Source organism: Hippocampus comes, unplaced genomic scaffold (assembly GCF_001891065.2).
Source record: "Hippocampus comes isolate QL1 unplaced genomic scaffold, H_comes_QL1_v1.1 scaffold22, whole genome shotgun sequence".
NCBI classification, from domain to species: domain Eukaryota; kingdom Metazoa; phylum Chordata; class Actinopteri; order Syngnathiformes; family Syngnathidae; genus Hippocampus; species Hippocampus comes.
Genome location: NW_017806175.1, coordinates 2,258,690 through 2,271,368, shown reverse-complemented (window position 1 = coordinate 2,271,368; position 12,679 = coordinate 2,258,690). Strand labels below are relative to the sequence as shown.

At 41.5% G+C, this 12,679-nt stretch overlaps 2 protein-coding genes across 9 annotated transcripts in view; both read left to right on the top strand.

Moving 5' to 3' along the window:
- The window catches only part of tcf3b (transcription factor 3b), a 30,492-nt gene extending 22,699 nt beyond the window's left edge, over positions 1-7,793 (top strand). For 2 of the 7 annotated variants that reach the window (XM_019896979.1, XM_019896975.1), the window contains 13 exons: positions 844-943; positions 1,023-1,123; positions 1,281-1,374; positions 1,466-1,527; positions 1,662-1,737; positions 1,997-2,058; positions 2,182-2,379; positions 3,360-3,468; positions 3,633-3,780; positions 3,997-4,050; positions 4,428-4,690; positions 4,776-4,927; positions 5,138-7,793. In XM_019896979.1, coding sequence (XP_019752538.1) covers positions 844-943; positions 1,023-1,123; positions 1,281-1,374; positions 1,466-1,527; positions 1,662-1,737; positions 1,997-2,058; positions 2,182-2,379; positions 3,360-3,468; positions 3,633-3,780; positions 3,997-4,050; positions 4,428-4,690; positions 4,776-4,921 — 1,413 coding nt within the window. In that variant the 3' untranslated portion in view covers positions 4,922-4,927; positions 5,138-7,793. The remainder of the gene's footprint in view (positions 1-843; positions 944-1,022; positions 1,124-1,280; positions 1,375-1,465; positions 1,528-1,661; positions 1,738-1,996; positions 2,059-2,181; positions 2,380-3,359; positions 3,469-3,632; positions 3,781-3,996; positions 4,051-4,427; positions 4,691-4,775; positions 4,928-5,137) is intronic. The other 5 variants (XM_019896977.1, XM_019896976.1, XM_019896981.1 and 2 more) reach the window with 5 other exon arrangements.
- Positions 7,794-8,289: 496 nt separating this feature from the next.
- On the top strand, positions 8,290-12,601 carry LOC109532239 (cytochrome b-c1 complex subunit 10-like). Of its 2 annotated transcripts, XR_002171342.1 has the most exons (4): positions 8,290-8,497; positions 9,512-9,651; positions 12,157-12,297; positions 12,417-12,601. XR_002171342.1 is itself a non-coding variant. In XM_019896995.1 (3 exons), the coding sequence occupies exons 1-2, from the start codon at positions 8,436-8,438 to the stop codon at positions 9,630-9,632; spliced, it is 183 nt and encodes a 60-aa protein (XP_019752554.1). In that variant the 5' UTR covers positions 8,311-8,435; the 3' UTR covers positions 9,633-9,651; positions 12,417-12,601. The 2 variants fall into 2 exon arrangements, 1 of the variants encoding a protein (XP_019752554.1); XM_019896995.1 differs by lacking the exon at positions 12,157-12,297 and having other exon boundaries at positions 8,311-8,497.
- The last annotated feature ends 78 nt before the right edge of the window (positions 12,602-12,679 follow it).

Here is a 12,679-nt window from a genome sequence, read left to right as displayed (position 1 = left end):
CACCCCCTCCCCACTTTACCCACTGCAGTCTCTCTTTCTGACTGGATCCCAGCCCCCATCGCTCTCCCTCCCTCCCCTCACTCCTTCTCCTCAGCCCAGCTGCCTGTGGAGTTGGATGTGGTCCAGGAACAGGCAGATGGCTCTGTAATTAGAAGTGCATCTCTCCATTCCCTTTTCACTTCTCCCTGTTAAATCAAATTACAGAAAAAAAATCCCTTCTCTGGATTAGCATTCTTTGCATCATAGCCCCCATTCTTCTTCTCTTCCTGTATTCTGCCATATGCAACAGAATTGGAAGATTGGGAGGGGACAGACTAAGAGGTCAGCGCTGAATCTGGAAAAATTGGGCTTTCCTCGGGTCTGTCTTCAATCTGTGGAAATGGAGTACCGAGGAGCTCTGCAGGCAGTTTTGCAAAGAACTGTAGTCAGGTCTCGCCGCGGTTGTCAGTTGCGAGCCCCTCTAGAAGTCAACCATTACAGAAAGTGATGGCGCTAGTTTCCGAGAATGGCAGGCGTGTGCTTGCTTGGGTCTGTGCCTTGGCTCTTTATGTGGCACACACATGGTATGTGTGTGTGTGCGTGTCTTACTTGGGGAGGGCTGCTGGCCAGCATGTGTGATGTCACTGGGGTCCTGGGAGGAAGAGGAAGCGCTCGCTGTGCACCGGGATCTGAGCCTTAGCCGTGCCCAGCGTGCCATGGCCGCTGTGTTTTCCTCCACAGGCGAGGAGCCTGTGCGCAGACTCCCTCTCGCCATCTTGTGGCTCTTTGAAGCAAGTGTTAGTGTGTGGAGCCAAAATACTAAAAGCTGAGGCTCACCGTTAACTTCTCTCTCTGCTTGTTTAGGTGTATGCGTCCACATCTGGTGACGAATATGCTAGAGACAATGGAGGTTATCCTGGCGGTAAGCCCGGTACGGTCTACCCGGGCTCTTTCTACATGCAAGGTAGTAACTCATTTTACATTCCTTTTGGTGATCTAGTTTCTTGCATCACAAGGCTGAATTATTTTGTGCCGCTCGGTAGAAGACCTTTGGTCATCTACCGGCTACTCGGCCATGCTGGGCAACTCCCCTCACATTGGACCACCGGGCTCCTTTTCATCACTGAACCCCCAAGACAGGATGGTTGGTAGACCTTCATTTCTACATTCTATTTTCCACAAGATTAAACTGTTGCTTCTGAGAAATGCCGTCACATATACAGTCAATTTTTGGGACATGATTGTTTATGCCATATGGGGGGGGGGTCTAATATACGCTTTCCCTGCATATGTGCGCACAGAATTATCCACTGCACGGCAGCGAAGTTAATGGTTTCCACGCCGCCCCCACCACCTACAACCACACGCCTGCCATCAATGGGGAGGCCATCATGGGTAAGGAACAAATTATTATTATTATTATTTTAATGATTGTTTTATTGGGGGCTTTCAAACAGATCACCTGACTCGCTTGTATTTGTTGCAGCAGGCACCCGAGCCACAACGGCAGGCAGTTCTGGAGACGAAATCGGAAAGGCTCTTGCCTCGGTAAGCTCAGTATTTCACTAATATTGACAAAGTTCCACTTTGAATGTAACGAGTGAAAGTTGACTTTAACTCATGCCTCTGAAAGTCATATGTATATATAAAGTTGTGTTTTTTGTCAAAATATATTACTACAGATTTATCCGTCGGACCACAACAGTAATAACTTCTCCTCAGCTCCGTCTACTCCAGGGTCTCCTCAAGCTATTGCAGGTGAAGTGTAACTCTCCTACATTACATAAAATAATCATGTTGTACTTGAAGTATCTTCAAGCCCACATGAATGTTTCCTTTACTGTGATTCATAAATTATTCTGAATACACGGACGGACGGGGGTTTGGGGCGCTAAGAATAATTGTTTGAAATCCAGGCAAACCAAAATGTTGTTTACATCAGATATACCTCAACAGCTCCCCCTGGTGTAACATCAAATATGACTACTTTTCATCGTCCAAATGTTTCTCTGTGCAGGGGCTCAGTCCCAGTGGCAAAGACCAACCACGCCCAGTTTTGAAGGGCAACCACATGCACTGGTAATTAGATGTTTCATATCAGTGTCTTGTTATTATTTATTTTTATTTTTTTTTCCCTCGGTTTAAAAAAAAAAATGGGTACAATAACTTCAGACCACACTATATCTGCATGTATTTTTGTAGCAGAGTAAAATGGAGGACCGTTTGGAGGAGGCCATCCATGTGCTCCGGAACCACGCTGTAGGCCAAGGGCCCGGCTTAGATGGTGCCCACCCCGACATGCACAGCCTTCTGTCAGCAGTACACAACGGGGGTCTTGGATCCCTCTCTCCAGCTTTCCCAAATGCCAGCCTTGCTCTCAGCAACAGACATCCTGCTATGGTGAGACACCTACTGGCTTTTCCCATTGAGGTGTATCTTGACATGACTAAAGGAAAATCCATAGATCCATAGTTTATCACATACATAATGTTGATATATAGTAAAAAGTTTTGTTTTAAGGGAAATGTCTCTGTGCCACATAGTGTAGATTCAGATGAGCTAGTTGCTGAAGAAACAGACTGTTGGAGCTTACCAGTTGCAGTGTATTTTGCAGTTTGTATCCTCTTAATAGAAATCTTGTCAGTGTCGTTTCAAAAGGGTCAAGGAATGATGTAGTTACTTATGCCATCTGGTGGCCTTTTGCCAAACTGCAAGCAAATGGGACTTGGACAATCTTACATAATTTTCACTGATTTGCCGTTTCTACAGGAGCACTTTCAGTGTCATATCTTGTGACTTGGCCAGTTTGCGCTTCCACACATCTCCTTTACAGAACGCAGCATAACTATATTGTCATGTAATCTACTTTACAGTTAGATTCGGTACTCAGCATTACTTGTATTATGTGTTCATCCACGGTTTCAAGCGTGAGTGATTCCAACAGACACGTTCAATGCAATGTGGTTTTCCGCTTTTCTGCGTGACCATATTGACGTAGAAAACCGTGCGTGTTGAGCTGAGCTAAACCAGGTCCTCCGATTAGATGGATCAACATAGTATGTCTCCAAACAGTACCTAAAGAATGCAGTGGTGTAAGAATGTATTGTCAGACATCATAAAAACGTACGCTCGGGTAAGTTTTTTTTATTTACATACGGTATACTGACTGTAATTATGACTTTGCTACAGTTTTTTGCATCATTTAGTCCTGGTAGTCTATGGCGCATTCCAAGTTGGCATCCAAATTGGGTTTGTGTCGCTGGCATTGGCAAGATCGGGAACTGTTCTGTACAGTGGAAAAGTGGCACATGTGTCAGCGTAGATGCTTTCTCCACCTAACACAATTAAAGATTGCTGCCCATTGTCTATCTGTCAAACAGGGAGGGAAACACGAGGAGCCCACTGGCCTTCCGCCTAGCAGCACGCTTCTGCACGGTCATCACGCGTCCGGGTCCACGCCGTCAGTTGGCCAGCCAGAAGGCTTCAGTAGTGAGTTGGGCCCAAGCTACATTACTTGGTCGCAAAAAATGATGCAGCTCGAGGGGCCAACGCCTATCACCACCCGTGTGTGTGTGTGTGTGTGTGTGTGTGTGTGTGTGTGTGTGTGTGTGTGTGTGTGTGTGTGTGTGTGTGTGTGTGTTTGTTCTCCACAGGTCTTCCTGGTGGGATCACGCGCTCCACACACTCCTCCAGCAGCTCGGACATCAAAAGAGAAGATAAGGAGGATGATGAAAATTCGTCCACGGCAGACAAATCCGACGATGAAAAGAAAGAATCCAAAGCAGCACGCAGTCGAACAAGGTAGGTGGTTATCTTGCGTTCACACTCGTTTAAGAAATAAGATGGATTTTTCTTTCTTTCTTTTTTTTTTTTAAACAATCTAAAAGTTCCTCGTATCCGTCTCTCCTAAAGGGCGTCGTAAGTCATTTAAATCAAATCCTGTGTCGCCCTCGTTGGCAATGTTAGCCGTTTAATGCTGTTGACATCCCCCCCTTCCCTTTATGTCACAATTTTCAGAAAGGAGGCGTTGACCCTCCAGATGCTCTCTAGCCTTTCAGACCCGAAAGATGAGTAAGTTTCTCAAGTAGAAAATCCCTTTTTTGTGCTTTGTGGGCTCCTCCCTCACGTCCATGCAAAGCGCACTCGTACGGCTGCTGTCTCGTTGTAGTCTCTGAAGCTGCTTAAACATGAAGCGCCCGTCTTTCGGCTCGTACTGTGTGATGAACGAGCCATTTTAGTCTCATTGGATTAGAGATTATGAAACGTGTTGTCTTTTTTTAAATTTTTTTTTTTAATGTGGAGTTGATTTGTAAATTATAGCGTTTCAGATGCTGTATAACTCTTAAATGTGTCCAATGTGTGTTGCTGTAATCTGCACTGCTTCACCGGGTGCCTAATCTGGAAATCGGTGCAAAATGCGTAATTCTTTGTTTTGTTGAAACGTTCAGCGCCTTGAATGCGCCATCTCCTTCCAGTCAGGACAATGAAGACGATGAGGACCTCCCGCCCGAGGTGAAAATGGAGCGTGAGCGAGAACGGCGAGTGGCCAACAACGCCCGCGAGCGCCTGCGAGTACGGGACATCAACGAGGCATTCAAGGAGCTCGGGAGGATGTGCCAGCTGCATCTCAGCCACGACAAACCTCAGACCAAACTTCTCATCCTGCATCAAGCCGTCAACGTTATACTTAATTTAGAACAACAAGTCAGAGGTTAGTTTCTATGACGCCTGGAATTTTGTTTTTGTTTGTTTGATTGAATCCATCGCTAATGCACCATCTTTTCTCTTTTGCTCAGAGCGTAACCTCAACCCCAAGGCGGCATGTTTAAAGCGCCGTGAGGAGGAAAAGGTGTCCGGGGTGGTGGGTGATGCACCCATGCAGCTCTCAGGAGGCCACCCAAATATTGGAGGAGATGGCCACAATCCAGTTGGTCACATGTAACACCAGGTAGGATTTAACTGTTGATTTTCAGTATCATACCTTTAAGGGCCAACACATTCTGGGATGCATTTTACATAAAAACAAAATATCCTTTTTTTTTCAAAATCCTTTGGATGCTTATTCAAGTGGAAATGTGCCCTGATTCTGAATTGTATGGCAATTTAGGTTGTGCTGTCTTCAGCTTTGCTTGTTTAATGCTTTTTTTTTTTCTTTCAGATGTGGCGGTGTTTCCTTGGCTCTCGGAGGATGTGGCCTTAACAGATTTCTTCCACCCATTAACTCTCTGCGCGTGTGCGTGTGCATATGTGGACATGTCTGTCTATTGTCCATTCAAGTTTCAAGACACACACACACATTCATGCAAACTGCCAAAATGGACACAGCCTGTTTGTCGCACTCCCAACCATGACTACAAGCTCAAATGTGAAGAACGTTTTTATATATATATCTATATATATATAGATATACATATAGATATATATAGATATACATATATCTATATGTATCTATCTATATATATATTGATATGTATCTATATATCTATATATCTGTACAGAAAACTTTTTGGTTTCCATGATACAATTTGAACACCAGAATTTTTTTTTTCTTGTCCTGCCACAATTTAGGACTTTTGACACACTGCCGAGAGCTATTCTGGTGAACAAGAGAAGGGAAGAAGAAAAAAAAAATTGAATCATGGATTTGTGCCTCAATGTTACACCATGTTTTCTATTTGCCATTTAAGCAAATTGCTTTACATGTGAGGAACATTTATTGTGAGGGATTGCTTATGTGTATGAGCAATTATTTTTTAATGTATGTCATTCCCAGTGTGATGGTACAGTCTTACATATGTTATGTAACCCAGCCCATAGTTGAATTGCCTAAATTCAGTGACTTTTTTTTTTTCTTTTATCAACAATTGTTTGAGGAGGCCATAAAGTGCAAGTTGGCCATTTCTGGACAGTTCAAGTGCAGGGTTCTTCAGCAAGGACCGTTCATATCCCACAAGGCATCTGGACACACTGGATTTGAGGACTCTTAATTCCAGGAAGCATATGAATTGTCACCACTCAGCAGTTCTTCCTCATCTTTCTCCTTTTTTGGACAGCAAATTCAAATGCTAAAGAGGTTGTCGTGACTTCAGGTGTCTCTACTGCTTTGCAACTAAAGCGCACACACAAACAAGACAAAGCACAGTTGTGTAAAGCGTCCAGTTGGGTGGAAAAACAAAAGAAGCCATTTTAGGGCGCTCATGGAGAGGCAGGCGCTTCTTTGAAATGGCTCACCGACAATGCCAGCATACTTGAGGGCTATGGTTTATTTGCCCCCCCACCCCCACCCGGTTTGATACTCTGGAAAAAAGCAAGAAGTCCTTTTTTCTTTTCTTTCTTTTTTTTTTTTAATGGAGAGAACTTTTGGTCAGACATTTTGGGCGCCATGGAGGCTTTTTCCAGAAACGAGCATTCCCACTGCATTAGCGCCCCCTCGCCCTCTTCCTCTCCGAGCGAGCGAAGTGTGACGTGTACATTAACTCCGTGCGTTGCTCTTTGATGCGTTTCATTTTTCAAAAAGTTAAATATATATAAAAATATATATTTTTTGTTAGTCTATACATTGTAGATTTTTTTACATAAATGGCAATATTAGTTTGAAGTTTAGAGTGTATTGTAGATGAACTTTACGAGGGGATGTTGGTTACACACGTTGAAGCAGGGCGTCAGAGGAAAGGCAGTTGAAGGTTTTAATTCCTGCTTGAGTTGAAGAAGGCTACTTGGATGAATTCTTTCTTTACCGATTTTGGGGGGCACTGAGGATAAATGTGGAGTCGTTTTGGGTGAACAGCAATTATGCAACTGTTTCTTTGAATGTAGCCACCATACTTAATGTGGATCACCTTCATGTGTTGATGAATTTTGTTTTTCATTTCACCCTTCCCCACTGCAACACACTTCTGTTGGAGGCTAATGTCGGCCATTTTGGGGCGAGGTGATGGCTTAACAGAGAACAAATCAGTGTTATTGTGACGCTATTCCCATGTCATGTCATGTTAATGTTTCCTACCGACAAATGGCAGGTAGAGCGTTTTGTGTTAGTTTTTCGATTTTTTTTTGTGTACATGATGAAGAAAAAGACCTATACAAATCAACAGTGTGGCCTTTTCATCCTCAAGACTTAACGATGTCATAAAGGGAGAGTGATACCTTATCAGTGCCTGAACTTGTATTTTTCATTTACGTTTGTCAACCATATCATTTCATTTATTATGGAGATTAAAGAGGTACTTGTTCATTCCCCACCCTCCCTTCTCCTAAATGCTTTTTTCAATTTTTCAGGAAGAAGTTTAAAGTCATATAAAATATTTTTTTCTTTCACTGTGTCTAGTTAAAATAAAATAAATGTTACATAGATCTTGTTTTATTATTGTTGTTTTCTAACTGGAGTCCATTTGTCCAAACTGCTGTTTTATGGGTCCAAAGTTTTTCTGAACTGATGTTAACTTTTGACACACACAAGCATGCTTTTCAACATAGGGCGTTTTTTTTAAGTAGCTATTTAGAAGCTTACATGCTTTTTCTGTATCATTGTGCACATCACTGCACTGACTGCATAATCACTGCCGTTTTAACCTCTTTGTTGAACTTTCTGTGGGGGAGGAGGGGACGATCATCTTGGAATTATTTTAAGATCAACAGGCTAATTTACATTTGATGTTTCAAGATAAAAATCTTACAAGAAGACCGTAGGAAAATGGCAACGCTGCCTCCAATTGACTGGATAAGGTCATGCTTGGACTACGTTTAGTATAAGCCGTTACTTAGTTTCATTTATTTGCCTTACTTTTGAGTTTTATTAAAAGACACATGAGACAGCCCCTTGACATTTTTCTGGAGCAACGACATGACTGACTCCGGCAGGTCATCCCAAGTCCCAGAGTGCCTCTCTTGAATCTTGAGAAAGAAAAAAATATATATATAAAATAGTTGAGAACTCTCCTGTATATAACAGTACTGTAGCAATAAATGTTCCATTTTATTAACAGATTCTACCTTATTTCTTATGTCTGGATTTTGAAAATTGTGTACATTGAAAGGAAAATAAAGGAAACATAACAAAGGGACTTTTGTAGTTCTGCAATGTGTATGTATTTAAACGAAATAGTTCGTCTTATGTCCTTGAAACCATCCATTTTCGAAACTTCTTATTCTCCCGAGGTTCGCGGGCGTGCTGGAGCCTGTCTTCACCTATCTTCAGGTAGTAGGCGGGGTGCACCCTGAACTGGTTGGCAGACACTCGCACTCAAAATCACACTTTGGGACAATTTTGAGTGTTCCATTAACCTATTTGAAAGCAACATATCAGTTTTATTTTTGTACAAGCAAACAAGTGTTGACCTGAAACGACCCCGGAGACAAGCACATTTTAATCAGGCACAAACTGGGGCAGCCTGGGGTCCTTCCAAATCTGCATAAACACTTCAGTGGAGTAAAGAAATACTACAAGGAAGGTCAGAATGGTCCAGCAAATACTCAGTAAATTTGTCGGTGCTAAGAACGTCACGATCTTACGGACGTGGTACGTATAACCCATAACCGTAGTGATCTGTTGCATTGGATGTGATGTATTTATTCTTCAAGTTGAGCGAGAACACTAACGTGAACAGGGCTGTGTCCTAAGTGACCCACGTAAGCTAACTTAGCTTAGCCTTCCCGGTCACATTTGTCCTAATTTTGCCCATATAGTTTATTACCGTAATAATTTACATAATAAGAACAAACTATTTGATATAATGTAAGCCATTGTCAAATTCGATATTCGGCGTTTGTACAAGTATTACTATAAGACGTTAATGTACTGTTTTAAATGTGTCTTGCCAGATTATTGGAAGGTAGATGTGTTTTGAAATGTTTGTGGTTTATTCATCTGTCAAGACAAACAGCTGCTTCGTATGGCCTTCCTCTGTGTGTGTGTGTGTGTGTGTGTGTGTGTGTGTGTATATATATATATATATATATATATATATATATATATATATATATATATATCACACCTATCATTATAATAACAAATGTCAAACATGAGGAGTACCTTTATCACTGAATTAACCATTTGAAGAGGTATATCTTTAAATAATGTTCTGTTTTGATTGACACGGTCTAAAGCAGGGATGGTTGGGCACATTAAATGATGGAGGGTCCGCAATTTGTGTCAAGGCTGCAAATCACCCTCCAGCTGCCGCCGCGAAAGCAATGTGGGTCCTATTGATGGTATCATCTCCGACGAGCGGACGAACAATTTCTTACACAGCTCGGACGTGTTGCTTCAGAGGGCGGCAATCAAAAAAAGTTATCCCCGCATCGACATGAAACAATGCATCTTCCTGCAATATGGGTGCCGATATGGCTGTATTTTTTATTTTTTATTGATATGGGGGGGGGGGGGCGTGAAACATTCAAGCTGCAAAATTTGAACTGTGAAGTGGCGAGGGATGACTGTATTTTGTGGATATTTCCTTAAACTCTTTCCTTTTGCAAACTACAAAGCCAAAATGTAAATGTATGTTTTTTCTTGATTGTGTTCTTAATGTAGGGTACCCAATTTGGTGACATGGGGGACGGTGGGTGGTGTGACGCTTGTTTACTTCACAGACTGGCGGGTCGTCCTCGACTACGTGCCGTACATTAGGGGCAAGTTCCGCAAGGATGACTGAAGACTTTTTCAATTCAATTGTGAGTGTTTCATCAACAGTACAAAAAAAATCTTTTCCATTTTGATGATTACGCATCTGCCGAAACATTTGTAGTTCTTGTCACTGCCACTGAAGTTTATTGGACTTGAGTTTCCAGCTAAATTCAAATTTCAATTATACTATTACTATTTGCTTTCGCACAAACAAAAATAAGTGCCAGTACTCCCCTTGTTCCACTGTTGCCAGGTAAATTAGGCGGTGCGTAACAGCAGATCATTAAGTGAATGAATGAACGAACAAACAAACGAACAAACAAATAAATAAATTATGGCTAGCAAACATAAAATAAATAACTGCCCTTTTTTCTTTCTGAATTTGAAATGTCAGACTGCATTTGAATGCATCTCGTGTCTCATGCAAATTGCGAGATGTCAATGTTTACACAGTTCTTGGCATCCTAAATCAGCATTTGAATACGATTTTGGGATGGCATTGTGTTGATGTTGGTAGCACCGATGTAGTTGTGCTAAAATGTAAGCCAAAATGTCAAAAAGGTAAGTTAAGCTAGCTGCCACACCACCACGTGGGCCACATTTAAAATAAAAGCCTACTTATGTGTCAAATTGGTGTCCAAGTATTATTTGGGAAGCTTTTATTTTGAAGTTAGCCTTTATGTTGGTGGCGTATGTTGTAGTCTGGTCGCAGCTTCCGTGACATGTCTAAATGATGGCTGCGCATGCCAATTAAACTGTTACCGGAGGCAGAAAAAAAAAACACCTCTATCTTTTTATCCATTAATTTATTTAGCTATCCGAATTACTGAAGGAGTCTTATGAATATCATAAATGCAAGAGAGGAATAGGCCAAGAGGGGGAAGAACACACAAAAACAGTGTGGACATTTTTTTAATGACTTTATGAAGTGAATACGTTCACAAAATAACATGGCATATACATATATATATATATATATATATATATATATATATATTTTTTTAATCCATGTGTTTCTCGCCCCTTTATCAAATGCTTGGGGTGTCCTGTCGAATTGTGTCAAAAGGGGTCATCAAATGGCAAGGAGTAGTCCAGGTAATTACAAGCCTCCTGGTCTGCCTGGAACAGTCAGACAAGTTGGGGCAACATTGGGTTGACAGCCTCCCAAAACTCGAGTCTTCAAAATAAAAGTGCATCGTATGGTAACTGTTTCACCACACTATTTGGCCCTGTAGGGGCTTATTTAACTGGCACATTGAGTGATGCTTGACTGTTAAAGAAGCCACCATGTAACCCAAAAAAATGTGGTGAAGCTGTTATTGTACTGCATACTTTTATTTTGAAGGTCCAGGTTTTGTTCAAAAACTTGTATGCAATTTCATCTAAAAACCTCTACTTCCCAATATTATTTTAAATGAATAAAAATAAAGGATTTGAAGCTCCATGTTTTGGTATTTTCAAATGAGGTAACTGCCGTACATTCGTAAACATAATTACAATCTCTACTCTGTTTGTTGTCCTGATTGTGGGAAAAGGAGACATGCATTTTTTTAAAATTAAAAACAGTTTCCACTCCAGGTCTCTTTGATAAAGATCTGATGTATATGTATTTATTGATTTATTTTTTTAATAAACAAAGGATAAACAATTACATGACCCTTAAAATCCACCAGTCACACTCTGGCTCAAATAATTTGGTCTTGGGAGAGCAGTTCTGTTTTGTGCAAATGCCAACTTGAGTTTTCAGTAGCCCAGCAACCGTGTCCATTTTTTCCGACCCCTCGTAACGGCTTTTTGCCCCCTCGAAGTGACGAGCAACAAATTGAACCACTTTTTGTGGTGTGTGTTGGGAGACTTCTGGAGAAGCTGAGACATCCTCAGTATCTGTGTCCAGACTGCGAATGAATGGCACATGCACAAAGCCATCACTGCTTCATTTAACCAGATTGGTATCTACTTAGTTATATTTATTGTTTAGTTTCACACCTCGTGGGTGAGGAGGAACTCTGGAGAACCAACTATTTGTATTCCAACCATACCATTCAAAACTTTCTATAATACAGTGGTGTCTTGAGATACAAATTAAATTCTTGCTGAATTTGACTAAAAACATAAAACACATCCCCACTGAAATCAGTGTAAATGCCATGAATCCATTCCAGCCCCCCGCCCACAAAAAATTGTTGCTGTATGTTTTTGATGAGTTGATAGCCCTCTATAATGTTCTACTTAATCAAAACACACCGTGGTGACATCTTTGAATAGAATTAAAAAGTACTAAGCAGTGTTTGTCAAAGTTTGATTGAATACAATGCATGTGGTTCTGCTCATTTTGGCGTGTGTACGTGTGTGTGTGGCCATTGGGGGGGGGAGGGTGAAAACCAATTCATACATACTTATTTCCCTGCCTGAATGCAGCAGCCAATCATATTCCAGTGGGGCGTGTCCTGACTAGAACTCAAAGTGGGATTCATATTGTCATTCTTCGCAGAAGATAAATACAGTATATGACTAAGTACTGATCTTTTGTCTGTTTACATCTGTTGCTGCAGCCGTTGTGTTCACATAACAGCCACGTAAATGCCGATCGTTGCTGTTCGCATTGGCCTTGAGCCGCAAGAAAATTCATAATCTGGGTCACTCGTATCTCGAGGCACCACTCTATGTCCCGTTTTAGTGGACGCACAAACACGGTATGTACATTTCACTGGTTTCACTTTATTCACCACTCTTATTGCACCAAGACACTTTATGGGAGAGTTGTGTGTGTATGTGTGTACATGGTATAATGTTGCTAATGTGTGCCTTGCAGGAGCAGAGCGTATATCCGTGGGCTGGGTGGACAAGAGTGGACTTGCTTCTACTTGGCCACTTAAAAATGGGATGATGATGATAATGTCCAAGTACTGCAGGGACTTGTTAGGATGAATTCTGTATAATTTTAAAAAAAGCGTTTTGATCCATGACTATTTAATCTGAATAAATCTTTAAATGTGCCATTGTGAGTCTGCTTTTTCATTACGAAGCCTAGCTTCGTGCATGAACAAAAATACAGATGTCATTTACATGCTTCCA

Coding starts and splice junctions, on each gene's coding strand:
- LOC109532239 (XM_019896995.1), top strand. CDS start 8,436: ATGGTCCAGCAAATACTCAGTAAATTTGTCGGTGCTAAGAACGTCACG. Junction 8,498..9,511: donor GTCACGATCTTACGGACGTG/GTACGTATAACC, acceptor TTCTTAATGTAG/GGTACCCAATTTGGTGACAT.